The sequence below is a fragment of the Dermacentor silvarum genome, chromosome 7, assembly GCF_013339745.2.
Source record: "Dermacentor silvarum isolate Dsil-2018 chromosome 7, BIME_Dsil_1.4, whole genome shotgun sequence".
Lineage (NCBI taxonomy): Eukaryota > Metazoa > Arthropoda > Arachnida > Ixodida > Ixodidae > Dermacentor > Dermacentor silvarum.
The window spans coordinates 130501796-130529439 of record NC_051160.1 but is presented as its reverse complement, the minus strand read 5'-3'; the positions used below and the strand labels follow the sequence as shown (position 1 = coordinate 130529439).

Here is a 27644-nt window from a genome sequence, read left to right as displayed (position 1 = left end):
CCGCGTCGCTGCTCTTCTTTCCAGCACGGGATCTTCGTCCGGTAGCCACTTGCCAAACAAAATCCTCCTTGTTGTTCTCCTCTTCCATACAGGAGTCCGCCATGTCCACCTGGCACGTAGGCCGCCAAGGCCTAACGGGCCCTATCCCTCGCTAGGGTTAGCTCCGCATGTAGTGGGGTGAAGAAAAAAAGTCGAATAAAATTGTCAAAAAATCTGTTCCCACCTCGAACCTTGGTATTAGTCGGTTCTGGGCAACTTCACAAATATGATGATGTGCTTGAAATCGTCGTACCTCGAATGATTAGCCAGCGGAAGATCGAAAAAGACGGAGCCGATGTGAGACACGCCTGCTCCCGACGGCGACCGCAGCGCCCCCTCGACATATTACAATGTCCAGGTGGCTAATTAAGATTTGCTAATTGACTTTCTAACTGTTGGCTTAAGACACATGTCTCAACTGCGCAATTGAAGCCAAGATTAGTGCCGTCATGTCTTCCTTACCGGAATGACTAAATGTGGCGCCAGTTTCGAGGCAATTGACTTCTAAATGTGCTAATAAATGCATGCCCATTAGAGTTGGGATCATGCGGAACTGTTTAAAGCAGGATTTTAGGAAACTGCCAGCATACCTTTAGCATACCATGTACCATGTGTCATGTAATGCATACGTAATGGTACATGGTATGCATACCATGCATACCATGTACCAGAATACCATGTAATTAGCATTCCTTAAGGTGGGGCATCTAGGAAAGTGGTGATCCCTTTCCTATTTCCTTTGACTAAAGCTTGCTAAACTAGTGCTGATTTTGGAGCATGTGCCATAAAGTCAGTAATTTAAAAGTGATCGAATCTGTTTATTAGGCTCCTAGACATTGCATAACATCACAAAACAAAGTCCTCCTCTTCCATAAATACTGGTGAAACATGGAAATGCGGATGTTTATGCGGACTTCCAGCGGATATTTATGAAGCAAACCATAAGTTGCATTCCTCTTTTCCTTGTTTGTTCGTGCTAAACTAGTTCATCCTGTAGCCCCCATGTTCCTTGATACTTCAGCGCTATCGATTGGCATATCTAATCTGAAACCCATATCTAAAAACCCACCAGTTCTATCAACCCACTGTTGTAGCTAGATGGCTATAATAGCGTTCCGCTGCCAATATCGCGGGCGTGGATTCGATCAGGACCACGGCGGCCCGAATTCGATCGGGGGGGGGGGGGGGCAATTGGCAAGAACGCTCATGTATTCAGATGTACGTGCACAATAAAAAGTTGCAGGCGGTCACAAGTATATTAATTGTAAGTCTTCCGCTACGCCGGGCCTGATAATCCGATCGCAGATATGGCACGCTATACCACAGCATTTACTTATTTAAATTTTTATTTCTATTCGCAGTTATCGATAGGCCCTACCCTTCTATCTTCTCCATTTCGCTGTTTAAGGGCTCCAGTGCACAAACATTTATATCCGCATCACAGGTATACCGCAACAAGTTTGCAGTGGATCATCTCAACATGCGACTCTACTACGGCCAGATATTCGTATTGCTGGGTCACAATGGCGCTGGCAAGACCACCACATGCAGCATGCTATCCGGTGAGCTCTCGTTTTCTTGCGCATATTTCATTGTGTGGAAACTAAATAAGTGCGAATCTCACTTACGATGTGCCACGATTCATCCTTGTATGAAATATCTTATGGCTGTGGTGATTCGTCAAATGTGCCGATTTCCTTCTCAAAAATGACCACAGCTTAATTTTCATCGTTATAGAGAAAGCTTGCCTAAGTAGCATTAGCCGAACGGATATGTTACAGCTAGATATTCTCATTTACGATGAAATATTACAGAGGTTTGTTATCGGAACGTTTTCTTTTAATCAGACGTAACAGGACACTTCACGCTCACTGCTACTGCTTAAGCTTAATTTTTTAAGACGTCACTTGGCCCTACACCGTGAGCCTGCAGACCCGTAACTATATGGAACATAATGTTTCGTAACATTTATGCAGCCTAATGAATGCATACTTGTCTACGATGACATGTTCTTCTCAAAGTGCTTCGTTATGCTGATGACATGCGATCTCTCTCTCGACGCGTTCTATGAAGTAAACTTAAAGAACATTTCAAAGTACTGCGGCTGTTGAGCGGTATCGCTTAACCTAAGAGAAATAGATTGCAAATTTTTTCAATACAGACGACGTATACCTGCGAAATGTACGTTTTAACGGACACAGCCTAAACACGTTCCCTGCATTTGCGTCCACTGCACAGGATTTTTACGACCGACATACGGCACGGCAATCATCGAAGGATTCGACCTAATCAAGTACCATGACGACTCGCTGGAAAACGTGCGCGTGTGTCCACAACACGACATGCTGTACGATGACATGACGCTCTACGAACATCTTTATTTTTTCGCCCTCGTGAGTGCTTCCAGGATTGCCTTTACCGAGTGCAGTAAATCTATACGACGTTTTTCACCAAATTCGTTCGAATTTCAAATAGAAAAGTAAGGAAGCTCAGGTATTTAACTGATTTCTTCTCGAATAATGTTACCATAATAGCATACATTTGAAAAAAATATATACAGCGACTTGTTTTAGGCCTATTTACAGCCACCTTCTATCTACGATTTGCAACCCACTGTCCACTGTCCATTCCATTCACAATAAATTGAGAACCCATCACCATATGTGATGGCACTCTTTGGCAATAGCTGCCCCTTGCGCCATTAACCACTACAAATAGTCATCATCATGAAAAAAAGATTCCACGTAGTAAATAGACAATTAAATATTCAAGGTACAATTTTTATATTTCTAAATAAGGTAGCCATGTGATTGGTCCCAGTAGAAGAGTTAAAGCGAGCCATCCGAGGAGCTGATAACAATTTCCATAAATAAAAAAAAATGTTGAGGCTGCAAATTTTGCTGCGTAATTCCGAGCAGTTTTACACAGAATAGCAAAACGGACAGCCGGAGAGCGCAACTGTTACGCCCTTAGTAGACGGCTAACCATGAGTGACGCGACTGCTTGCGCCTCATCGCTGGGTGAGCATGAAGCTAGCGCGATCGCGATTTGATGAGGACGCTCGCTTGGCGGTCGCCCGACTGTGACACGCAAGCAATCATGGATGGGCGTCTACTAAGGGCGCGAAAGTTTCGATCTTCGGATATTCCGTTTCGATTTTCTGTGAAACTTGCCGGAATGGCGCTGTAAAAAATTGTCAGCGTGAACTTTTGTTTCATTTCTGGAAACCGCAATGGGGCTTGAATGATGGCACGCTTCAAGTCTTCCATTGGGAACGAATTATTATAAATTGAATAGTTACTTTTTATAATTACTGCATCGAATCATCAATAAATGTGCGCCTCTGTGGTAAAAAGAATCGCAAGGAAATCAATTAATTACGACATCTTCCCTAAATTAAAGGAATTTCGAATACATTTCGACAGAAAACGCAGCGTACAGGTAGGCGCCTCGCTGTGGCGGTTGCTTCTTTATTAAATCATAGGATCGACATCCATGCGAGACAGCTTTGCAAAAGTGCATCTATCCTCTTATGGATGCGTAAACGGCGGGGAACGAAGACGAGCACAGCAGTAAATATAAAACACACACGTGGGCGACAAATGTTCATCGAATGTAGATTCTTTTCTTTCAAGGACACTGAAAATTAGTTATTTTTGCTTTATGAGTAAAGTACCCTTTTACACTACCCAAAAAAGGCGATCTTACCGAGAAAAGAGGCTCATTAAGCCAAAAAAGACGCAATGATGAAATACCGGATGGCAACACCGCCTTGATGTCCCCACAATTGCCCACCAAGACATAAATTTTGACCACGTGCGCTTGGCGGTATTTAAATAATCGGTTAAGGTGGATTGCGTTCTATTCTAGAAAAAAACAGCAACGAGAGAACTTCGTAATTTAAAAAACTTTTGCCGAACCAGAACGTTCCAAATAGGAAATTAAAAAAAAGCTAACATGGGTTACGTGACACTGACGTACCTGCGCCAGCGTGTCGACGCAATATTCCGAAAAAAAAAAACTTCACCTTCACCTTCATTTTCTCCTCTTAGATAGCGGTGAGTAAATGAACAAGCATAGTAAATTTGGAATAATACTAAATCAGGTGCCGAGGTCTTTTTATTGAACATTTCATTTCATTCAATTTCAAAATTTTCCTCCTTAAAGGCCTCAAGTTATCACATAAGGGTGGGCTCGTTCATGGGTTAACATTGTCTTTGGGTTAACATTGTTCATGGGTTAACATTTGTATATGCGTTTATTGTACGCTAGCGTTAGGGCCGACCGTTGGGTCAGTTCAGGGAACCCCGAGCGCAAGCGGCGTAGTCCGAGTAATGCGCTGGAGAGACTGACCCAGTAGACAGAAAGACGAAAATAGGCAGGAAGGAGACTGTCTTCTACTTCAAGACATGCAGTGCAAATCCTGGTCTCCACCCTGGCGACTGCTTTTAAGGATCCCATACTATGCTCAAGTACTGCTGACAGCCAAGGGTAGAGAGAAATGTTTCTCAAATAAATCCCCTAACATGTGTTTGTGTACTAGAGCATTTTTTATGCATGGCGCCCAAAATATGGCTTCTTGAACGGAATGACCGCAAACTGGGTAAAGGCTTATATGACCGCAAAGGACTGACAATCAATTTTTAAGCTCTCAGTTTTTATGGCGCACCGAAACGCTCACCCTCGGTAGTGTTTAGACCTGCAGCGGTTACTTCTAAAAGCGCGTGGATATTTTCTAAGCAGAATTCTTCGAACTGAGCAGCCTCTAAAAAAATCTGTCCCTCCTCCAGCAATGCTGAGAAGTGATGGCGTTGCCGGTAGCCCACCTCGCAAATTGTGAAAGCCGCCCATTGTCCTGCTTTCACTGGAGGGTGTGTCACTGTGGTTATCCACCTATATTGTCACCTTTCCAACCACTTTTAAAGGTAAATAGATTGGTACATTAAGTTTGCGTTGTTGTATACCCTTACGAAAATGAATTCCATTGACGTCTTGTCGCTCAATCAATAAAAGTTTCATGGAAATATCATGGACCTATCATTGTAGATTCGTTGATCATTATTGAAAAGTGGCCATCGTGGAACCATTGTAATTTCATTTACCAGTTATTGTGTTGATTTCGTATGAGATTCCCATAGAATAAACATTGTATTTCACTGATATGTAAAGGCGAATGCAACATAAAAATTCTGGATTTCACAGTGGACTACAATGGTAAATGAATTTTGAAATTTCTTATTGAGGCGCTTGCGTGCATTGGACACCTTTAAGATACCTTTTGTAGTCCTTTATTCCAAGACGCCTCTCCCTGTATTGTTATGTAAAATGAGCATTCAGTTTGTAATAAAAAAGAGCATATGAATACTTTTTATCAATGTTTTCATCAATTTATTTCTTCTTCATTTCACTAGCCAGCATTAAGAACAGGCTACTTGTTATGCTGATACGCTGGTCCATGGGAACGTGGTGCACGTGTACTCTGGAAAGAAATACACCATACGATTAGTCAAGCGTACACAGTTTCTCAAAATTGTTCATGACAGGCACTGATTTTAAAGAATATGACAGTCAACTCTTTGCTTTGTTTGTTTATACCCGTTGGTTCTAATGTATTGAAATTGTGGATCAGATATTTTGTTTGTTTGTTTATTGATACTGTCAGCCCTTTTTTAGGGTCATTACAGGAGTGGAGAAAACATAAATAAAACAAGCAAAGTCAACACATCTGATTTAAGCAGGGCGTACAATACATTTGAGTACAACGTACAAAAAATAAATTGCAGCTCATATACATTGTAATAAACAAAGCAGAAAAAAACCAATCAATATCCCTTGAGGCATGTAAAAATAAGAACAACATACACATATAATAACGAAATCATAAAATCAGATGATTCACAAAGTCAGATGATTAACGCACCACGCTCTCGGAATAAATAACGGCATGCAAATTACTTAAAAATTATTAAAAGAAGCAGACTGGACTACAAAATCGGGAAGCATGTTCCATTCTTTTATCGTTCTGGGAAAGAACCTATATTTAAATGTGTCATTACGGGTTACTGGTGGGGGAATATACATGCTGTGGCGATGTCTAGACGATTCATTAGTAGAAATTTCGAAATAGTTCGTCCTATTAATTTTGATTTCATTATGGATAATAAGGAACAGGAACTTAATCCTATCATACTTAGTCCTTAATTCTAAATTGGGAAGATTTGCAAGCTGACATAGTCTTGAAGGGGAGTGATGTCGACCATATTTGTTGAAAATGAATCGGGAAGCTAACCTCTGAATCCTTTCCAGTTTTTTACGATTTTTCTCTTTGTAAGGATCCCAGACAATTTTCGCGTACTCAATGATTGTCCTGACCAGTGTTCTATAGGCCAAGTTTTTAACTTCAGTGGTTGCTCTTTGTAAATTTCGCCTTAGGCTCCAAAGCGCATTATTCGCCTTCTTACTTACTTCCTCTACATGTCTATTCCAGCTTAAGTCACTTCTAAATAATAAACCCAAATATTTGTGCTCCTCTACTTTTTTAAGCTTCTGGCCATGTATACTATAAGCAAATTGCAGGATTTTCTTTTTTCTTGTAATAGACATGCTTACTGATTTATTAGGGTTTATAACCATTTGCCAGTCAGAACACCATTTCATAATGTTTTCAAGGCTGCATTGTAATTTAATTTGGTCACTGGGAGATTCTATAGTATTATAAACAACACAGTCGTCAGCGAATAGTCTTATTGGAACAGAAATGTTGAGTGGCAGGTCATTAATGAAAATAAGAAATAAGAGGTCCTAGGACACTTCCCTGAGGTACTCCAGATAACACCGGTTCTAGACTGGATGTATGCTCGTTTATTTGAACGTACTGCTGACGGCACTGCAAGCACGAGGTAAACCACTTTGTGAGGTTAGGATCCTTAAACACTGTATTAATTTGAACAAAAGTGTGGAGTGGGAAACTTTATCGAACGCTTTGGCAAAATCTAAATAAACGAGGTCCATCTGTCCGCGTGAATTTATCGTTTGGGACGTGTCATGAACCAGTTCAACTAATTGAGTGATCGTAGATAGTCCCTTACGGAAACCATGCTGCACAGGGGATAACAAGTTATGCACTTCAAGATATTGTGACAAGTGTTTGGATATGATGTGTTCCAGGAGTTTATAGCATGTACTTGTGAGGGAAATTGGTCGGTAATTGCTAATGTCTGAAGTGTTCCCGGTTTTATGAACTGGTACCATTCTCGCTAGTTTCCATGCCATAGGGAAAGAAGCATGCAATACTGAAGAATTAAATATTTTTGTAAGGAACTTAGACACCCATTCCGCATACCTCACTAAAATTCATTAGGAATATCGTCTGGTCCAGGGCTCTTTTTAGTGTTTATATTGAGCAAAAGGTTTAGCACACCTTCCTCGGTTATTTCAATATGTGAAATGGGAGGGCGGGCAGAGAATTCGCATACGCTAGGCACCGCACCATCATCCTTTGTATAAACCGATGAAAAGAAAAGATTAAATTGATCAGCCCTTTCAGCATCATTAATGTCAGGATTAGAACAGCATTGCTTATTCGGTGGATTTACATAACGCCAAAACTTAGCCGGTGCTTCTGAGAGGAACTTCGTCAATGTTACATTGTAAAATTGGTCTTTCGCCTCCTTAATTAGCCGCTTCAATTCTTGCCTCATGTTTCGAATTAGAGTTTTGTCATCTGTGTTCCTATATTGAGAACATGCTTCCCGTTTTCTTTTAATTTTCCGTTTTGCCTGAATAATTTTACGGTTCATCCACGGATTTGTCTTTCCGCATTTTTTGTTCTTCTTGGGAACAAATTTATCCAAGCAACGAGTTACTAAATTGTAAATGAAATTCCATAAATCATCAGTGCTCACGTCCGATTGATACAAGTAGATAAATTCATCAAAGGAGCTTTCCAGATAGTCTAATATACTGACATCATCTGCGGATTGAAAATTCCAAACACTTTTCTTTGGGTTACCCACTGAGGGGGATGGAGACATACTGAAAGTAGCTATTGGCATCTTATGGTCCGATATTCCGTCCTCTACATGGCAATCCGTCAAAAGCCCTACCAACCCATGCGACACTAAAATAAGGTCTAAAAGAGATGAAGTTGTATCACTTAGTCTGGTGTGTTCTTCTACAATTTGTTCTAAATCATAAGAGAAGGCCAAGTCCAAAAGCTGTTCGCAAATCGCCACATCTACCTCCCCTAGTGAGTACGAGCTCCAATTAATTCCCGGTAAGTTAAAGTCACCCAGGAGAATGATATTGTCTCCTTCTCGAAAATTTATTTCCATAAATTCCCGAAGGCTAGTCATTACATCAGGTGAGGTATTTGGGCCCTATATATACCTCCAATGTAAACTGTGTGATCAGCAAGCTTAGTCTTAATCCATAGAGCTTCGATACTATCCGATTGTTGGAGGCTAGTACACAATATGCTTTGTTTAACAAATATGGCTACTCCTCCACCTCTTCCTCCTCGGTCCTTTCTAAATGCTTTGTAACCAACTGGCACAACTTCGGCGTCTCTAATACTGCTATGTAACCATGTCTCCGTTATGACAATAACGTCAGGTTCATGCTCCAAGACCACAACTTCCAATGCATCGGTTTTGTTTATTATGCTCCGCGCATTTATGTTTATAATCTTAAAGCCATCCTGTTTACCTTGTTGGCATCAGTTGCCAGTTTCAATTACCCTCGAAATTTGATACCTCACCTTTTTATCCTCATCCCATCCATACAATACGTTATTCATTTTCAGTTTATCAAAGACAAGTTTCGCTCTACGACCTTCTTTTCTTTCCTCGGCGCACGAGTCCCACAGTCTCTTCCTAATTTCCACTACACGTCTGGAGTAATCTTCACTAATGCTTATCTCGATATCTTTAAGCTTGGTACAATTGCTCAAAATCTTTACTTTCTCCCTGAAGTCCGCTAGCCTAAAAATAATCGGGCGATTTCTACCAAGTGTTTTCTTTCCGAGCCTGTGGATTCTTTCAATGGAGGTTACTTGTACTTTCAGGATGTCTCTAAAGACTTCTTCATTGACTTTCTTCACCAGTGCTGCATCATTCTCCTGCGTGCCTGCTTGCATGCCTCTAATTATTAAATTATTTCTTCTAGAACGATTGTCCAAATCATCAACCTGTCTAACAAGGCTCGTCGCGCCATCATTCCACCTGTCAACAATCGCTTCAACGTTTGTAAGCCTGAGCTGAGTATCTTCAAAGCTTTGCAGCATATGTTCACTTGCGAGAAGTCGATTTTGCATTTCAAGCATTCTAGTTTCTGAGCTAGCCTGATTTGTCTGAACCTCAGTCAGTTTCGACAGGATCTCTTTCTGGTTCTGGAGTACATTTGCAATCATCGCTTCCGTTACCGGTCCAGGATTTTCTTCTACGTCACCGGACAACTTAAGCAGCAAACCCGCCAATGATATACACTCCGAAAAGCAGCATAACACAGTGTGTGGGCACGGCAACACTAAGACATAGGTCGTCACTACGGAAACAGTATTTTGTATGACTAACCTGCACAAAGAGCGGTATGTTGGGTGACATAGTCACGGCTGTGTTGCCGTGCCCACTGAAGCTGGCCCTCGGTGAGCTCCAATTTATAGGCAGCAGCAGGTCCTTCTTGGGGGCGGATACCGTGGTCATCGTGCTCGATGAAGATGCGCAGAAGGTGGTTTCCACGTGTGGCGTCGGCAGCAGTACCGTGCAGCTTTCCGTGAACGATGTAGTGCTATCGCTGTCCGAGTTCATGCTTGTCGATGCGATAATGCTGTAGCGAGGCTCCAAGCATCCACAGTTAGAGAGAGCTGTTATCCCGTTGAAGATGATAGCATTGCACGTATACAAGACCTGCACAAAGAGCGGTATGTTGGGTGTCATAGTCACGGCTGTGTTGCCGTGCCCACTGAAGCTGGCCCTCGGTGAGCTCCAATTTATAGGCAGCAGCAGGTCCTTCTTGGGGGCGGATACCGTGGTCATCGTGCTCGATGAAGATGCGCAGAAGGTGGTTTCCACGTGTGGCGTCGGCAGCAGTACCGTGCAGCTTTCCGTGAACGATGTAGTGCTATCGCTGTCCGTGTTCATGCTTGTCGATCCGATAATGCTGTAGCGAGGCTCCAAGCATCCACCGTCAGAGAGAGCTGTTATGCCGTTGAAGATGATAGCATTGCACGCATACAAGACCTGCACAAAGAGCAGAAATGACGGTAGGCATATCTTATTACATTCACCCGCAAAATTACATTCAAATTAGAAACACTGAAAATGATTATGTGCACACAAAAATAGAATTCCGTAGTTTTACGTTCAAATGTATGCTAATTGTTGCACAGTAAAGGGGGGGGGGGTCCTGGATTAATTTTGACACCCTGCGGTTCTTTAACGTGTACCCAAATGCACGATACATGAGCGTTTTTACATTCCACCTTCATCGGAATGCGATCGCCGCGGCCAGAATCGAAACCGCGACCTCGAGATCAGCAGCGCAACGTCATAACCACTGGGTTACTGCGACCGGGCATGGATGAAATACTGCTTTACCTGCTCTAACGTCATTTCATGAAATGTTTGTTCTGCCACAAACAATATATTATTCGAACAAGAAAACGAATGCTCTTTGGATGCTAAATAAAAGGTACATCGTAAGAACTCGGGCATGAAAATCCCGAAAACAGTCTCAGCAGTATAGCCTACTAGGTCACAATTTCGAATAAATTAAACAGCATATTCTACAATTACGTTTCTGTCTGCACAGATACATAATATATAATCGTACCTTACCCACAACTTCATAATTGCAACCAACAGGTATATTCTGTTTAAAATACAGCTTTTGAATGCACTTGTTAAACGAAGAAGGCAACTAAAGCCCTTAAATTTAAGTGAATGTTTAGTATTTTGTGTAATTTTGTAATTAATGTAGAGCTGATCGTATTACCCGTCCCAATCTATCTTCTTTCCACACGCAGCAACTTCTTAAGTAACATCTTACGCCCATAACTCCGGAAAAATAATTTTACGACGGGATAAATGTTCAGAACTACACCAGAAACTAGTGGCGTCGATCCCATTCGCTATGGGCACTTATTACTTTTTTTACAATTGTTGAAGAGGCAATACATTTTGGTTGCATTTGATCCAGGACAAATCAGCCGGCCTGTTTTGCTCGATGATCCGCGCTTCTAATACCAGTGTCACACATTCATTTTCGATCCCGATAGAATTTCTCCACCGCGATTGGCTCTCATCCGCAGCTTGCGCTAATGAGCCAATAGCGATTGACAAATTCAATCCCGATCTTAAGTGCACATTGTGACACCCGTATATTTACATGGTTGAGAACGGTGACGTGCAATGTGTTAACACATGGCCCGTCACCGTTCCAGACACTCACTGAATCACACTTTCATGGCGATACAACAAAATGACGGACGGGCACTTTAAGGTTAACAGAAAAGGGGTCATACTGCAACAGTACCACGTACAAAGCATTTAAGTTAAACATTAAATCTTGCTGTATTATATTGTGAGGTACCTCCAAGACTCCCAAGTCCACTTCGCCAGCCGCCCGACAGATGGCAGCACCTGTCTGGCATTCTCCCCTGCTTTCCCGCCTTTAGCTTGGAGAGGAGAGCTGAGTGATAGTCTGCCCCGCTGCCATGCAGGACTCTTCTGTCGAGTCGCGCTGGCGCGCACTAGCCCTTGTATTCAGTATGCCTTGCCAACATTAATAAAGACGTCGACCTGCGTAGACGTTACTCCCTTCGTGTCAAGCCTCAAGCATCTCACCCCAGCCTCGCCCTCACATTTGGCGGAGTCGACAAAGAATCTCGGCTCGCCGTTCGCTCACGCCGTGCCGCCGCTCCCGCCAAGCCCGCTTAGTGGCCGCCATTGTCAACCTCCTTGCTCCCGCCAAGTAAGCGCCATGCCGGCATTGAATTGGGCCGAAGTCGACGCTGCGGAATCGACGCTACCGGGTCAAGAGACGACCTGATTCAACGTTTGACAGCGTGCCTGGAGGAAGCTCGTGCAGCATTTCCGAAAGCACCGAGACCGGCCTCAGCGCCAGTTTCCTGGACCGGCGTGCAGTTCCCTGCCTCGCACCTTACTCCGACGGTTTGTCAAGCAATTCCAGGTGCAACCTCGCAAGTGTATGCGCCCGCCTCGTACGTCCCACCGCCACCGTGCTCCTACCCCACGCCGCCGCTCGTTTGCGACGCCACAGCCATGTGAGCGCCTGAAGTTTTTTCGCCGCCACAGGAACCGCAGCCTTTTGTAACAACACCCAGCTTTGTAACAGCTCCATGGTACCCCATGCCACCATTTGGAGTGCCATTTTCGCCAATGTCACCGCAGTACCAGGCCCCTTTCATGACACAGCTGCAAGTGACAACCGTGCCCGACGTATCGCCTACCCTGCCATTGTTCGAGAACTGCCACAAGCAAAGTGCGCGTTTGTGGATTGAGAAGATTCAACGAACGCAGCACCTAACTTCGTGGTCACCAAAAACAACCCGCCTCGTCGCCGCAAGCAAGTTGAGAGGCACTGTGAAAAACTGGCACCTGACTCTTGGCGCGAAGTTCCTGACTTGGGATACGTGGCGTAAAGCTTTCCGGGACGCATTCGCCGACGAGCTGACTCTACAGCAATGGCAGAAGCAAATTATGTCCCAAGTACAATCCAGCTCTCAATCACTTCGCGACTATGCCTATGCAAAGCTTCGAGTAATCGAGAAATGTCCAGTGCCACTGACGGAGCCTCAGAAGGTGGAATATCTCCTGCACGGCATTCAGTGCGCGGGAACCGCAACAAGCATAGCAGTGCAACGCCCGTCGTCAGTAACCAGCTTCATTGATATATGCACCCAGCTTGACAGAGCTATGCAACATATGCAGACTGCAAGCAACCTGGCTGATCGTCCTGAGCAGATTTTTCGCAATGAAAATAACGGGACTGTGCCCTCCAGACAAGTCTCTTATGCGTCGTTAATGCCTTCAACGGCACCTCCAACAGTCGGCAGTTTCAAGCACAGCCGTGTGCCCCAGTCTCGCCCTGCCCGTCCTCCACATAGCCGTCGCATAACAGATCTACCGCCTGCTGAGCAGGAAGCTCGGTACTCGGCTCTGTCACAGCGTTATGGCGTCCCTGAGTTTCGCCTAGGACAGTAATTGAGGGAAGCTGTTTGCTTCAAGTGTCACGAAAAGGGCCACCTAGCATGAAAATGCTCAACAAAGCAAGAGACTGTCACACAGCAGCCAGCCATAGCTTCAACATCACTTCATGCAGCAGCCCCTGCTCTGCACACAAGCCCTTTGGAAGACGTCCATGGCTCCCATCTGGAGTGTTCATTCTTTACAGCTGACATTGCACTCTTGGGATCCTACGACGCCTTCCCGGACAAAGGGTCCAATATAACTATAGTTACCAAGTCTGCAATCATGAATCTTCCACTGATGCCCTGGACACGCGAGCCCCTAACCGTTGTTGGTGGATAAAGTGCGCATCCCGAACGCATGGTCTGCCTGAAGATTACAGTGGGCCCCATAACAACTCTAGTGGAAGCCGCTGTGATCAGCAATAATGTCTTGCAAGTGATACTGGGTGAAGATTGGTTTCGTGCCAGCAATACAAGACTTGTGACATTGGTTTCGTGCCAGCAATACAAGACTTGTGTCCGAGCCTACAAATCCAGCCGAAATCCACCATCTGGCCTCTGGTAGTCATACAGGCACACCAGAAGCTGTATCCACGTGCCTCATGCGCAGTAATTCTTCGGCAGTCTTTCCTAGCTCAATGTGCTGAACTGCCATGTTCAGACGGTCTCCAAGAAGCACCTCTCCCAGGAATGGAGCCCCTTTGGAAGCCTTTGTGCAAAAGCTTGCCAGAACAAGCCACTGTTGCACCAGAAGGTACAATAGCCATAACCATTCATCCTGACCTTATCCTGACTTCCTCCCGCTTTTGTTGCAAAGGACCTATCAGAGGGGCAGCAAGTAGCTCTGGCTACGGCTCTTTCACATCATCGCACATTTGTACACCCTTTGGTCCATGCTGATGATGTTATGCGAGACGCCGCCGGAGCATCATATTTTGCATGTCTGGACCTGAAATCTGCCTACTGGCAAGTCAGCCTGCAACCTGCAGATTATGTCAAGACAGCCTTCATCACACACAGTGGGACACATGTGCACACGTATGCCCTTTGAACTCAAGAATGCTCCATCAACATTGCAACGTGCCATGCAGCTCGTCCTGCAAGACCTTCAACCTCCTTTAATGTCGGGCATCAGAGTCTACTTGAATGACATCCTTGTGTTTGTGTCCACCTTTGAAGACTTCTCGCCTGGCGTTACGTAGATCAGAAACTGCATCTGCTTTGCAGCTGAACGAGCAGGGCCGTCAAATAGCGCAGACTTCCTACCCATCTTCAGGACTTTGAAGTGGACTTTTAAAGTGCTGTGCTTGTACCCCTTGCAATTTCTTTAGAGTTTGTCTTTGCCTGATTTTGCCTTTAATCCAGGTAGAATATTTATTGCCTTGCCTCGTCTGTTGCTATTTGCCTGTCATATGCCTCTGTTTTCCTGCCTCGCCTATTCATGTCTAGTGTTGTCATACATTGCCTGTTGTCCATGTCTAGCGTTTTCTCCCCTTGGCCTAGCCTTAGTTCACACTTGTAATCAAAGAGGACTTTGATCATAAATGTATGGTCGGATGTGAGGTACCTCCGAGACTCCCACGTCCACTTGCCAGCCGCCCGACAGATGGCAGCACCTGTCTGGCATTCTCCCCTGCTTTCCCGCCTTTAGCTTGGAGAGGAGAGCTCAGTGATTGTCTGCCCCGCTGCCATGCAGGACTGTTGTGTTCAGTCGCGCTGGCGCGCACTAGCCCTTGTATTGTTCAGTGTGCCTTGCCAACATTAATAAAGACGTCCACCTGCGTCGACGTTACTCCCTTCGTGTCAAGCCTCAAGCATCTCGCGCCAACCTCGCCCTCACAATATGCCGCAATCACGGTCTGATTGTTAAGCACGCAGCGGCGGCGGACTCCCATGATTAATTTTGACCACCTTCTATTAACGTGCCGATAAATACGAGCACACAAGCGTTTTTGCATTTTGCGCCACCGAATGCGGCCGCAATCGAAACCGCGACTTCGCGCTTAACAGCGCAATGCCATAGCCACTAAGCTACCGCGGCGGGTATACGGACGACCATCAGAATTCACGAACTGGCGCCCCTGTTTTAAGCGGTTGGTTTCAGTTAAATTCAAGTGGTTTGATCGTGACCAGCCTGCCCAATCTGCAATCCTGCAAGCCAGGCCGGAAACTATTCCGTTTAAACCGATGACATGTCGCACACCTTGGCGCTCGACTGAAGGCGTTATACATGCACCATGGACACCACGCCTGCGCTGCACCGCCGCCGCACAAACTGCTCTGACACCGGTGCCGTGCACCACACGTGAATGAAACATTCAGCTGGGAGAGCCGTATGAACACACAACACGAGAAAGATCCTCACCGAAGACAAGAACTATCGTCGGGCCGCTGATGTACTGCTGCTTCCTTCGTGCACGCTTCCGCAAAGCAGTCGATGGCAAACCTCCGCGTCAGCCGATGCTCTGCTGTTATCCGGAATGATTGTGGCACGGACTGGATACAAGGGAATCCAACTTTTCGTCTTCTAACCTCATGACAAAAATGCGTCTCATTATTATGCAGCCGCAAACACACAGACACACAAACATAGGAGCATACCACGCCGACAACGCACACCCGTATACCACAAAAATGTGCAAAATGGTGACAAAGCAAACGCCGGCCGAAAACAAGATACCAATGTTGCCGGTTCTCTTTTTTGATATGTGCGATTTAAACCATGTAAAAGTAACTTTTTTATATAAGCTCTAGTATTTTTTCCAAAGCTGTAAGCCTTGCACAAAGGCTTATACAATAAAATACATTGTTCTGCGAATGGCCGTTGACTGCGATGACACAATCTTCAAGTATCGAGGGGAATGTGAAGCTTCCAGAGGCTTCGCCTCCGAGATTCGCACAGGTTACGCGCTTAACTAGAATCTCTTAAGGCCCGAACAAAAACATGGTGAACAGCACTCATGGTGAATGACAGCGCTCACATCGGTGATCTCGCATGTTACTGTCTATTTATATATATATATATATATATATATATATATATATATATATCAAAGCACCCAAGTAACCTGTTTTTTTTCTTTTGCTTTTTTTAGTCAGCGACAGCGCATAGCTACAACCGCCAGGGTGCCTCAGTGCTCTTCCCCTCTCCCACCTATCCACAGCGGGAGAGGATTGAAAGCAGGCACACTGGCTAATAACGCCCTCTCCTATTTTTCTTCCTCCCTTCTGGCGAAGCCTCGCATGCTTCCCATTCTGCGCGGAACGAACGTGTTCCCTTGTATTTCAAGCGATCGTGCGTTTTTGGCGGCTCTTGGAGTAACCAGGCTTCTTACCCCTTGACGCGTGGATATGTCACCCGCGTTCCCTCTCCACACCACCAGCCGCGTGGCTATGTTTAGGAGAAGCATATGCGACGGGAACAATTTTACGGTAATTGAACCTTATAGCAGGGCCAGAAGTCGTCGAGCGCTTTTCAGCACTCACATAAATAGGACCACACAAGAACTCAGCATACTTTATACTGACTGAGGGGCTCGCACTGAACCGGGGCATAGTAGGGGTAGTCGGGAGGGGGGAGTTAACTTCGTTCAAGTGAACAGAAGTTCATTCTATGTCACACGTTAAGTAAAAAAAAATTAAACGGGAAACCAATACAAAATCGTCAATGCAAAACTTAATGAGCAATGCACGACGGAAGTTTCATTGAAGTCTCGTTGTGCTGGCTCAGTGAGTGTTGAAATTTCATGTAATTTGAAGTGAATCAGTAATGGTACAACGGATCGACAACGGAATTGCAATACCCATTTTCGTAAGGGTATACAGACCATGCCTATAGTTGTACCGCACTTTTTTCCCAAGTACACGATTACGTTATAGCTGGCTGGCCTCTGGCGTCGTTATTTTGTCGACAGATGAGCCAATCCAACTCATCGGAAACGAAGACGAAGGCAGCGCCACTTTTCTGTTCACTACAAACGAAGGCTTATATGCACATACTAAGTTATAATAGAAAGAATGTTACTGCATTTCAATATTAATAGAAATACCTGGAACCACATACACTAGTACAATGTCACGTGGTTGACCTCGTAAGAATGCTCACGTTTTTCCCGCATGGGGCACTGAAGGCCATTTTTCCAGACTTTTAGTGAATAGTTAAATATATAAATCAACGTTTATTGAGAAAAACAGGCCCGTTCTATCCAATACAATAGACGATCTTTCCATCAGTGGGGGTTATCTGAATTCATGTACTGAGCGGTTGTTTGTCTTTTAAAGGCGAAACTTAAGCATCCTCCAATTTTCATCCTCCTTTCAGGTTCAGCGCGTCGCCCCCGAGGCCATCGCAGAGCAAGTCGAGGTCTTAGTGAAGTCGCTTCACTTCGCATCGCACCTGCATAGTTTGCCGCGGGCCTTGCCTTCGGGTATCAGGAAGAAGCTCGGCCTAGCCATTGCAATCATCGCCGATCCCAAGGTGCCAAACTCTAACTAAAGTGCTTCGCCCTGTTAGCCTTCGATCAGTTTTGGTACTGGCTTAGTTGCATGACGCAACGCCTTTGCGGCGCATCATACCGTATACACTAATTATTACAAGAGTGCCAAACTCGCACTTTTGATCCAATTAAAATCTTGCTGTCTCTGCAGGAACCTATTATTGAATGCGTGACAATAAATTCACGGAACCTTTCCCATTCTTATTAAAATTTCAGCGCTTCGATTGTTTTATTAATGGACAAGTTAATTGTATAACTGTATAACCAGTGTATAACCGAATTTTCGTTGGGGCGCGGTGAAGGGCCCTTTACGTAAGTGGTCAGTTTGGTCCTTGGCCAACTTCTTTAGATTTCGCTGACTCACCACGTCCCACGCCTTCCAGGTGCTCATCCTGGACGAACCGACGGCTGGCCTGGACCCCCAGAGCCGTCACGAGGTGTGGGACCTGCTGCAGAAGATGCGTCGCTCGTGCACCATGCTACTCACCACACACGACATGGAGGAGGCGGACGTCGTTGGGGACCGAATCGCCATCCTTGCCGAGGGCACGATACGCTGCTGCGGCTCGTCGCAGTTCCTCAAGCATCGATTCGGTACGCTGACGAAAAATAAATTGGTGGCGCATTCATCCCATGGGGGCAATTGGCCCAGTTAATGCGATTAGCAATCGAGTTTAGGATGGGCGTGTGACTAGTGATACGTTTTATATGTTGCGATTGTTGATTATTACTGATTATGATGAGCGGCACATACCCATTGGCCCATACCTTGTGGCTCCTGTAGACGTGCCCGCTGGGACATCACGATGTTGCCAATATGACACAAAAATGGTGCCAAAAAGTTCGTTGAAGAACGGGATGTACTCGGTGGCACATCGGCACACATTTCTAGACGTCACAATCTTTGGGATCTGCCCGTGAAAATCGGCGAATACCGGCGGGGTACCTGTTACACGAAACTGGTTTAAACTCCACAGGAATGCTTCCCAATATAGACTGCGTGGCGCTGGTTAGGATTCCCTCCCACACCTGACCCTATTGCAATGAAGATTTCCCGCAATTCCCATGTCTTGGCCCGACGAGTTCCGTTTGTTGCCAAAGGCCTGGACATGCAGCTCGAAAGCCATTAAAGTTAAGACAAACTCTACGCACGAACAACTAGGAAAACATTGCGGCAGAAGCCTTCTCACGTTTACTGTCGATGATAATGCGTTACCATTAAATGAATATAGCCACACAATGCATCGCCACAGTCGAAACGTGTTTTGTATGAGGCGTGTACTGCAGCGCCAATCCTCTTTCGCGCTTCTATAAGAACACTCAGCGCCATCTAACGCCGCCATCGCGAAGCCTGCGCGTGGCCTCCGAAATGCATGGGGCACAGGCGCATGCAAACGCCGAGAAACGCGTCATGCGAAAGCTGAGCTCCTCTGTCGCGCTTCTTTCTTTCGCGCTGCGCCTCTAGTGGCGCTGCTGACAAGTCCGCGCGTGGCCCCTGAGGCGAGAAGCGTGGCCCGCCGGCACCTGCGAACGCTGAGAATTGCTCCCTCGCTTGCCTAAATTCAGTGGCACATACTCAGTAAGCCAAGTTGGCTAGAGGTTTATTAAAGAGCGGCACATACACAGTTCATTCGTGGCGCAGCTCAGAAAGATTTGTTGCAGTTTCACCCGAAAGGCGAAGCATCATTTGCGATAGCAAATTAGTAGAGAGCTATACGGTGTAAGGATAGTAGTTTTATCAGCTGCATAAACTTGGACATGCAGCAGCACCAGCAACGCGCAGAACTGTTATCGACATTTGGTGCAGCAGCTAAACGTCGCCTCCCCGCCCTTTCTCCCTCCCGTCCCCCCACAGCCTTACGCGCGACGGAAAAAGTAGCGTTTGCTCTCTATATATGGAAAGGAGGAAAGAGACGCTTAATTATGCAGCCCTTCAGGGAGCACGGCGCAGAATGGACGTTTGCTCTTCGACGTGCGTTCGCTCCCTGTGAAAGCGCGCGTCCCTCGCGCCCTTTCACTCGCACATACAGCGTCCGGAGCGCGGCGCTGACGTCATCGCCCTTGACGTCATACGGAACCTCGTGGCGACGGCGACGGCAGAAATCCGCTTTGGAGTGTCCATATAATTGCTATTGCAATAAAAGCCTCGGCGTGAAACACGTTCATTGAAAAGTGGCGCATACCGAGTGTAATTGTGGCGCCGCCTGCAAATGCGTTGGGTTGCTCTCCTTGAGGAACCATTTTGACGTGCGTTCAATTCCTCTCAACATCGGATAAATTTAACGGATCTTTTTCGTCTAAGTAGCCCATTCCCAGTGGCAGATACATAGTTACCTAACTTGGCGTCAAAGAGTTTCTTAAAGACCAGGACCGACGGAATGGCACATACACGGTGCTCCACGTCGGACAGAGTTTCTTTGACCAGAGGTGCCTACGCAGTCCCGTATCTACCGTGACCCATGCTCGGCGCGAAAGAGCGTTGTTGAACACAGGCACGTATGTAAACATTGGTGCTTACTCAGTGGCCTAAGTTGATACGGTGGCTGGTTTCAATCTCTTTAACCTCAGCACAGCAGCGCGATGCGCTAACCATTCGACCCAGGTAGAAAGGAAAACGGTATATAATACCCGGAATGTGTGTCAAGCACACTAAGAATGCTAACGCATTAATATTGGGCAGAAACTGACGAAGATTCTGGTCCACCTAAACGGCTAGCACGAACTAACGCATGAACAAACGAACCAACGTACGTTTTTCTTGACGAGTGGCCCACTACCGCATCCAAGTCTTCGTACACATCAAAGCTCACGACTGATACCGAAGCTCACGATTCATATAAAACGGCTATAAAGTTAGCGTTCTGCGACGAACGCGTCCCGTTACTTTTCTACCCACCCCTTACGGCAAGTCCGACCACTGACCACGAGCCACCGAGCACCGATTACCCTGCATTGCCGAGCACGAAAACGTGCTAAAGAGGCAAACAGAGCAATTCTCTTCAATAAAATTGTCGCAGTTTCACCCGAAATGCGAAGCATCAATTGCGATAGCAAATTAGTAGAGAGCTATACGGAGTAAGGATGGTAGTTTTATCAGCTGTATAAACTTGGACAAGCAGCAGCACCAGCAACGTGCAGAACTTTTGTCGACGCCGTCGGCGTTTTGCCCGCGTTCGCACCAAACGCACGCGACATTTTTTTTATACAAATACGCATTTGGTGCCGCCGCTAAACGTCGCCTCCCCTCCCTCCCTCCCGTCCTCCTCCCCCCGCCCTTTCTTTCTCAGCCGTGGGTGTCAAAGGTGACGCCGACACCAACGCCGGATTTTCTGCGACATGGGGCCCTTAACGCTATCGCGTTAATATCTGCGTTTATTGCAAAGGCCTGCGCGTCGTTACCGCCGGTAGAAAAGCCCTGTTGTGTGACTTCAGGCAGCTTCTGCGGCGTGGAGGAAAATTTTCTGTCCTTCAGAGTCATACAAGGCGTAGCGATCTTGCTATTTGGGGACAGTTGGAAGCATCAGAGTGACAGAATCGGTGGCGCAAACGGCACGAGCTACAGTTCCCTGCAAAACTGCGTTCAGCGGCGTTCAATAGAGCCCCACTTGTCTCTCCTGGACACCGTAATCCAACCCTCTCTCCCGTTTTTTTTTGTACAATAGACATCTCTAACTAAGGAAAGAAGCTATGCATATCCCGTATGCGATGCAGCAAAGGTATAGTACAAGAAAACGGTCTGCAACAACTTAGTAGGAAATGGAGGTACCACTCAGTAGTTAAGGCGCTAATACACATTTTTATTGTCCCAATTCAGAACGCTTGCAACAACTCGTCACTAAACATGCCCCCCTGGCACTAAGGTACCGCGTATTGACACTGTGTCAGTACGCTTTATGTCAATGTGTTGCTGTTCTTTGCTTTTTAAACTAAGTACTGTTACCGCTTCGAGATGATTACGGGGCTGTGAATCAGTCCAGCCGCTTCACAAAAGCTTTTTTAAGTTCTTTTTTCTGTACCTTCATCATCACCAGACAATATTTATGCGTTCTCGACGAACGCATCTCCCAGCGATCTCCAATTACCCTCGTCTTGCGCTAGCTGTTGAAAACTTGCCCCTGCAAAATCTCTAATTTAATCCCCTCACCTAATTTTCTGGCGTCTCGAATTTTCTGCTTTCTGAGAACTTAAAGCTTGTGCGAGCGCCTTTGACTTTGTAGTGCTTTCTGTGCACGTCTATTTACTCCCTCCACCGTCTCTCTGGCCCTTTTTTGTATGCCCCTTCTCTGTTCCCCCTGCGTAGGGTAGCCAACGGGACTCTTCACTGGTTAATATCCCGACCTTTCTTTCATCTCTCTCGCTCTCGGCTGCACTTCCCTTCCCTTCCTTTACCTGTACGTTTCTTCCATTATTTTGTGCCTTTCCAGATTGAAAATAAAAACAAACACTTTCGTAACGTTTTGGCATTTGGCGTTGTTTTTCATGTTTTCCTGCGGCTTATTCGCCAATTGCGAGAGCCTACAAACTACAAACAGTCAGCATTTTCAGAATGAAGCACAAGCCCCCACCACCATCTCATGCCGCTAGCTAATACTTCAAGTACGGCATGGGAAACAAGCTTGAATCTGATAACTATACGTGTGACTAGACACCGCGTCACAAATATAAAACTCTTGCCTGTGACATTAGAGAATGCTGCAGCTTATGTTGACAAACTTTGCTTTCTTTCAATTCCTAAGTGAAACACCTGATTAGCTGACAACCGGACCTAGCTACAACATGTATTACACTTTGTGGGAAAGGAACGGGTGCTTGAATATTACGTTTTCTCTCAGAATCGACTTCACATAGAAGCACACCGCCATGTTGGAACGCGCCACGTCACTGAAGTAAGATGCTTTGATGGTCACCTGACGCTGTTTGTCGTCAAGAGAGAGGCAGTAGCTTCACACTCGAGGAACCAACCTAGTTTGCAACATCATCACGAGTACGAAGGCGTTGTGTGCGTGCACACAAGGGTTATACCACAAAAATCGTGAACAAGAACCCTTAAATGCTTACTGAAACTTACTCGTCCTAGCATTCTCGCTTTTCGTACAGAACTATCTTGACCTAATATGCTCAATTTAAATCAACTATCAAAACCTCTCTAAAACTAAAACATTGAAAAGAAGATACAAATCGAATTATCGGCAGCTAACAAAGTTCTCTCATTTAGCATCGTTCATACATCTCTCTTTTTCTGTGATAGCCATGCCCACTTCCAGGCCACTACTCACGAACTCCAAATATGAGTGACAAACCATCACCTGCATCCTCGAGAACGCATATTTTCAACTTGCGCTTCTTAATTGACTATGTCTATACTGTCGCTTAATCTGGAATTGTCTTTACCACTTGCTTTTGTTGTCTTCGCGGTTCACTGCTCTCCTAATCCAGCTCAACTTACGTTTCGCATAAACTGTCTTGATTGCTTTACTTTAACATTATTTGTGGAAAGCGTGGTGTTCAAGTGGATACGCCTTGCGCACCCCTTTAATAATTTCAATATTGCCTCCGAGCCACACCCTTTTAATAATTTCATTATTGCCTCCGAGCCAGAGCAGCACCCTGATTGAAAATATAATTGAGCATGCCTTTGGCATTCCTTCGTTCATAGCCATAGCAGCCATCTTTAGGCGCCATGGTAGCTAAATGGATATGTTGTTCTACAACCGAGCACGAAACACGGAGCACGGTTCGTGATTTCTGCGAACAGCTGAGGCGGCAGAATTCCGAGACGAAAAGACTGTAAAAAATGATCTTTTTATCACACTTGTGGTGCACCTTAGAGTGCCTCGTAATCTGAAACTCAATCCGGAGCCTCCCCCTATATACGGCGTTTCTCAAAGGCAGATTGTGGGTGGGGGTGGTCGCCCCGCATTTAGCAGTGGGGCTGTCATTCGTACCCCATTCGAGCGATGCTCGTTTAAAATAAAGTCGTTTGGATCCAACTACAGGTCACCGCTCACACGATTGAGGCAATTTCACTGAGCACCGCAAGCATGCCGTTGAAGCATCAATAACTGAGCACGAAAAACTATGGTCATCACTGCTCTGTGCGCAGGTACGGGGTACCATATGGATATCGGCAAGCGGCTACACCGATGCGACGTGCAGGGCATCATCTTGGTGGTGAAGACGTACGTGCCCACCGTCCAGTTGGTGTCCGAGACCTCTAAGATGCTGCGCCTGTCTCTTGGTGTGACCTCGTCCGAGGGGTTCGTGGACATGTTCAAGGTGCTCGAGCGCTTTCGCTCCAAGTTGGGCATAGTGGAAATGACCGTGTCCGTTACCACCATGGAAGACGTGTACCTCAGGTGCGTGTTTCGATGAAATCCATGGGAGTGAGTTTTTGGGGTAAACTAAAAGAATAAGAGGCAGGCATTGTGGTCGCTAATTTTTCAAAGCGGTCTCTGCTGCGAAGCAAGCAGTGCTGGGAATTTCCGGCTGCAAAGCCCAGCTTTAATTTGGGCACCTTCAAATTGTGCGTTCCACAGGATGTAACAGGTTAATGGGCGAGGCACTCTTCTGAACACTTACGGTAACCAAACCAGCCTAGACGCACGACAATGTTCGCATGAAGAAAATACAATTGTATTGTCGTACGCCCCGCAATAAACCGCGAGGAGGAGGAGGAACAAGCTTTTATTGAAACCAGCAGTTTAGTTGGCTAGGCCTAGGCCTCCCACGTGGGGACGTCGAGGTCTTGCTTCTTCGCCGCCTCGCAGGCTTGCTGGGTAGCCCAGAGTTGGTCGTCGAGGTGGAAGCTGCGCAGGGCGGCGTGCCATCTCGACGTGAGAGTCACAGTATTATTTGTCGGATAGTAGTGTTTACATTCCCATAGCATGTGGGCAAGCGAATCTGCCTGAGTCTTACAGATCTTCCAAGTGGTACTAGGGTAGGAGTCTGGGTAGATCCTGTGGTAACGTGTTAGTGAGGGGTACGTGTTTGTCTGTAACAGGCGAAGGGTGGTTTGTTGCCTGTGCTCTGTTTAGCTTGTGATGAGGGATGGGGAAGGTTCTTCTTCCGAGATGGAATGATTTCGTAAGTTCGTTGAAGCTTGTGAGGCGATCACGTTCCGCGGGTGCACCTGCGCTGTCTCCCGCATGGTTGACAAGGCCTCGTGCTACGGAGTGAGCGGCCTCATTGAGGTTGATGAGGTGGGGATGTACGCCGCCGACGTGCACTGCGAACCAGACGAGGGTGATTTGGCTTTGAGTTGAGGTAGGGGCTTGGTGCGGGATGCGTAGTGCTTCTTTTGAAATACGACCTTTGATGTAATTGCCGATTTCCGTGCGGCAATCGCTCACGATGATGTGGCAGTCAGCATCGAGGGTGGCCAGGGCGATGGCCACTTCCTCGGCCGTCTCGGCGTTTTGGGTTACGATGCTGGCGGCATGCTTGAGCGATCCGCTTACTGTGGTAGCCAGCTGCGTCGACGCAGGAGACGCCTGTGGTGTCGCCATAGGCTTTAATGAGGGAGGCAGCCCTTGCCTTCCGACGTTCTTTATTGTTGTCCGGGTGCAGGTTTTTGGGGATAGGGTCGGCATGTAGCCAAATCTGTACGTTACGTGGAATTGGGTATTTGTCTCCATGTTGACGGTGGTAGGTGATGCCGACTTTAGTTACAATGCGCTGGCCCGTTTCTGTGACGGTGAGACGCTCCAGATGAGACCGACGTGGTGCTTCGATTAATTCGTTGAGGGTGTTATGGAGTCCTAATTTGAGTAGAAGTTCCCTGCTGGTGTTGTTTGGCAGTCCTAAGGCTATAGATGGTAGGCGCAGCGTATAATTATGTCCAATTTGGTCTGTTCTGCTTTGTACCAATTATGGAAGGCGGCAACGTACGTCACGTGACAGATGATGAACGAGTGCACAAGGCGCATGAGGCTTTCTTCCTTCATGCACTGTCGCCGGTTGGTCACCCGTTTCAGCAGCCGCGTCGTATTGGCCGTTTGTCGGAGGATCTTCGATATAGCCGTTGAGTTGGCGCTGTTGGCTTCGATGGTCATGCCGAGGTCCCGGATGGTAGAGACCACGGGTATGGTTCCACCATCTCTCATGTGGAGTTGGATTTTCTCGTAGTGGAGTTTGTGCGTAGAACCTAGTGGTGGGCGCCTACAGTGCGTGGGGCGGTATAGGAGGAGCTCTGACTTGTCGGGGGAACATCGGAGTCCCATGCCTTGGAGATAATTTCCGATGGCATTGATGGCGTCTTGCAGAGCGGCTTCAATTTGCCCGTCGCTGCCCGTTGTGGCCCAGATGGTAATGTCGTTGGCATAGATGGTATGTTCTATGCCATCGAGCTTGTGTAGTTCCTGTGTTAATCCGAGCATGACCAAATTGAACAGCATTGGTGAAATGACAGATCCTTGTGGGGTTCCCGCGCATCCGAGAGTGAATTTCTCCGATTGAATATCTCCAACCGAGAGGAACACCCCTCCGTTGGATAGAAAGTCTCGTACGTAGTTGTAGGTGCAGTCGCAGAGGTTGAGCAGGGAGATGCGTTCGAGGATGGTAGAGTGCGCGACGTTATCGAAGGCGCTCTAGAGATCGAGGCCCAATATCACCTTCGTGTGTCGGGATTTGTCGCCGAGAATTTGGTGCTTGAGTTGGAGCATGGCATCCTGGGCTGAGAGATGCGCTCTAAAGCCGATGAATGAGTAGGGGTATGCGGACGTGTCTTCGAGGTGAGAGTTTATGTGGGTAAGGAGTGCATGCTCCATAACCTTACCGACACACGAGGTTAACGAGATGGGGCGGGGATTGGCAAGGCTAGATGGCTTGCCAGATTTTCGAATAACAATTACTTTGGCCGTTTTCCATGATGGGGGAATGGACCCTTGGCGCCAGCAGTCGTTAATTTAATCGGTGAACTTCCACCGAGGAGTCGTCTACGCTTAATACATTTTGATATGTCGCGAGAAGAGCCCAACGACCAAGTGTGCGCGCGAAGGCACTGGCGCTCTGGCACGAGCGCGCCTCACGGAACGAAAGCCTCGCCAGTGTTTTCTCATACACCTGGACTGCTCCCTCCTAATGTTTCTGTTTCCTTGAGTTTAATATATCGTCGGCAGCCAACTACGGCTGTAGAGACACAACAATTGGCGACGCAACAATTGGCAACAAAGACTCTCGACTCACCCGCACTTCACCGAAGGAATAACATGGCGACGCCGGACTTTGGTCGCCTACCCAAATTCAGCCCCGGATGATGGAGATCCTAGTATGGGAGGCTTCAATTATTTTTCGAAGCTAACGACATTGCTGCCGCTTCCAAGAAACGTGCTCATCTGCTCATGTTGTGCGGGGAACCGACTTACGATGTTGTGGGCGCTCTCGTTCAACCCAAGCAGCCAAGCCAAATGAGCTACGAGGACGTAATCGAGATGCTCACGGCTCATTTTGATCCACGACCTTCTGAAGCCACGCTTCTAACGACGAGACCAACTACACGGCGAAATGGTCAGTGATTACGCGAGAGCACTCAAGAAACTAGCAGCTGATTGTAATTTTGGAACCAGCGCAGACATGGCTGCGAAACCGACAATGCTGCCTGTTAACGTAATGCTGCGGGATCGTTTCGTCTGTGGTCTCCGGTATGAGCAGGTACAGCAACGGTTGTTGGAAGAAACGGACTTAACGTTCCAGCAAACGTTTGACTTTGCACTACGAGCTGAGAACGCCGTTGACGATCAGAAAAAAAAACGCGGAATTTAAAGACATTCACGAAGCCAGAAGAAGCATCTGCAAGACAGAAAATCTAAGTAGTTCGAATACCTATGCCCTAAAGAAGAATCAACGGCGTTGGCGTTGTGACGCGCAACATAGTTCGGACACTTGCAAGTTTCAGACAACCT

At 46.5% G+C, this 27644-nt stretch overlaps 1 protein-coding gene across 1 annotated transcript in view; it reads left to right on the top strand.

Moving 5' to 3' along the window:
- The window catches only part of LOC119459176 (phospholipid-transporting ATPase ABCA3), a 71211-nt gene that overhangs the window by 25291 nt on the left and 18276 nt on the right, over window positions 1-27644 (top strand). Inside the window, exons 5-9 of the mRNA XM_037721002.2 lie at window positions 1484-1601; window positions 2278-2432; window positions 17571-17726; window positions 18129-18339; window positions 23849-24101. Of these exons, the coding sequence (XP_037576930.2) occupies window positions 1484-1601; window positions 2278-2432; window positions 17571-17726; window positions 18129-18339; window positions 23849-24101 (893 nt within the window). The remainder of the gene's footprint in view (window positions 1-1483; window positions 1602-2277; window positions 2433-17570; window positions 17727-18128; window positions 18340-23848; window positions 24102-27644) is intronic.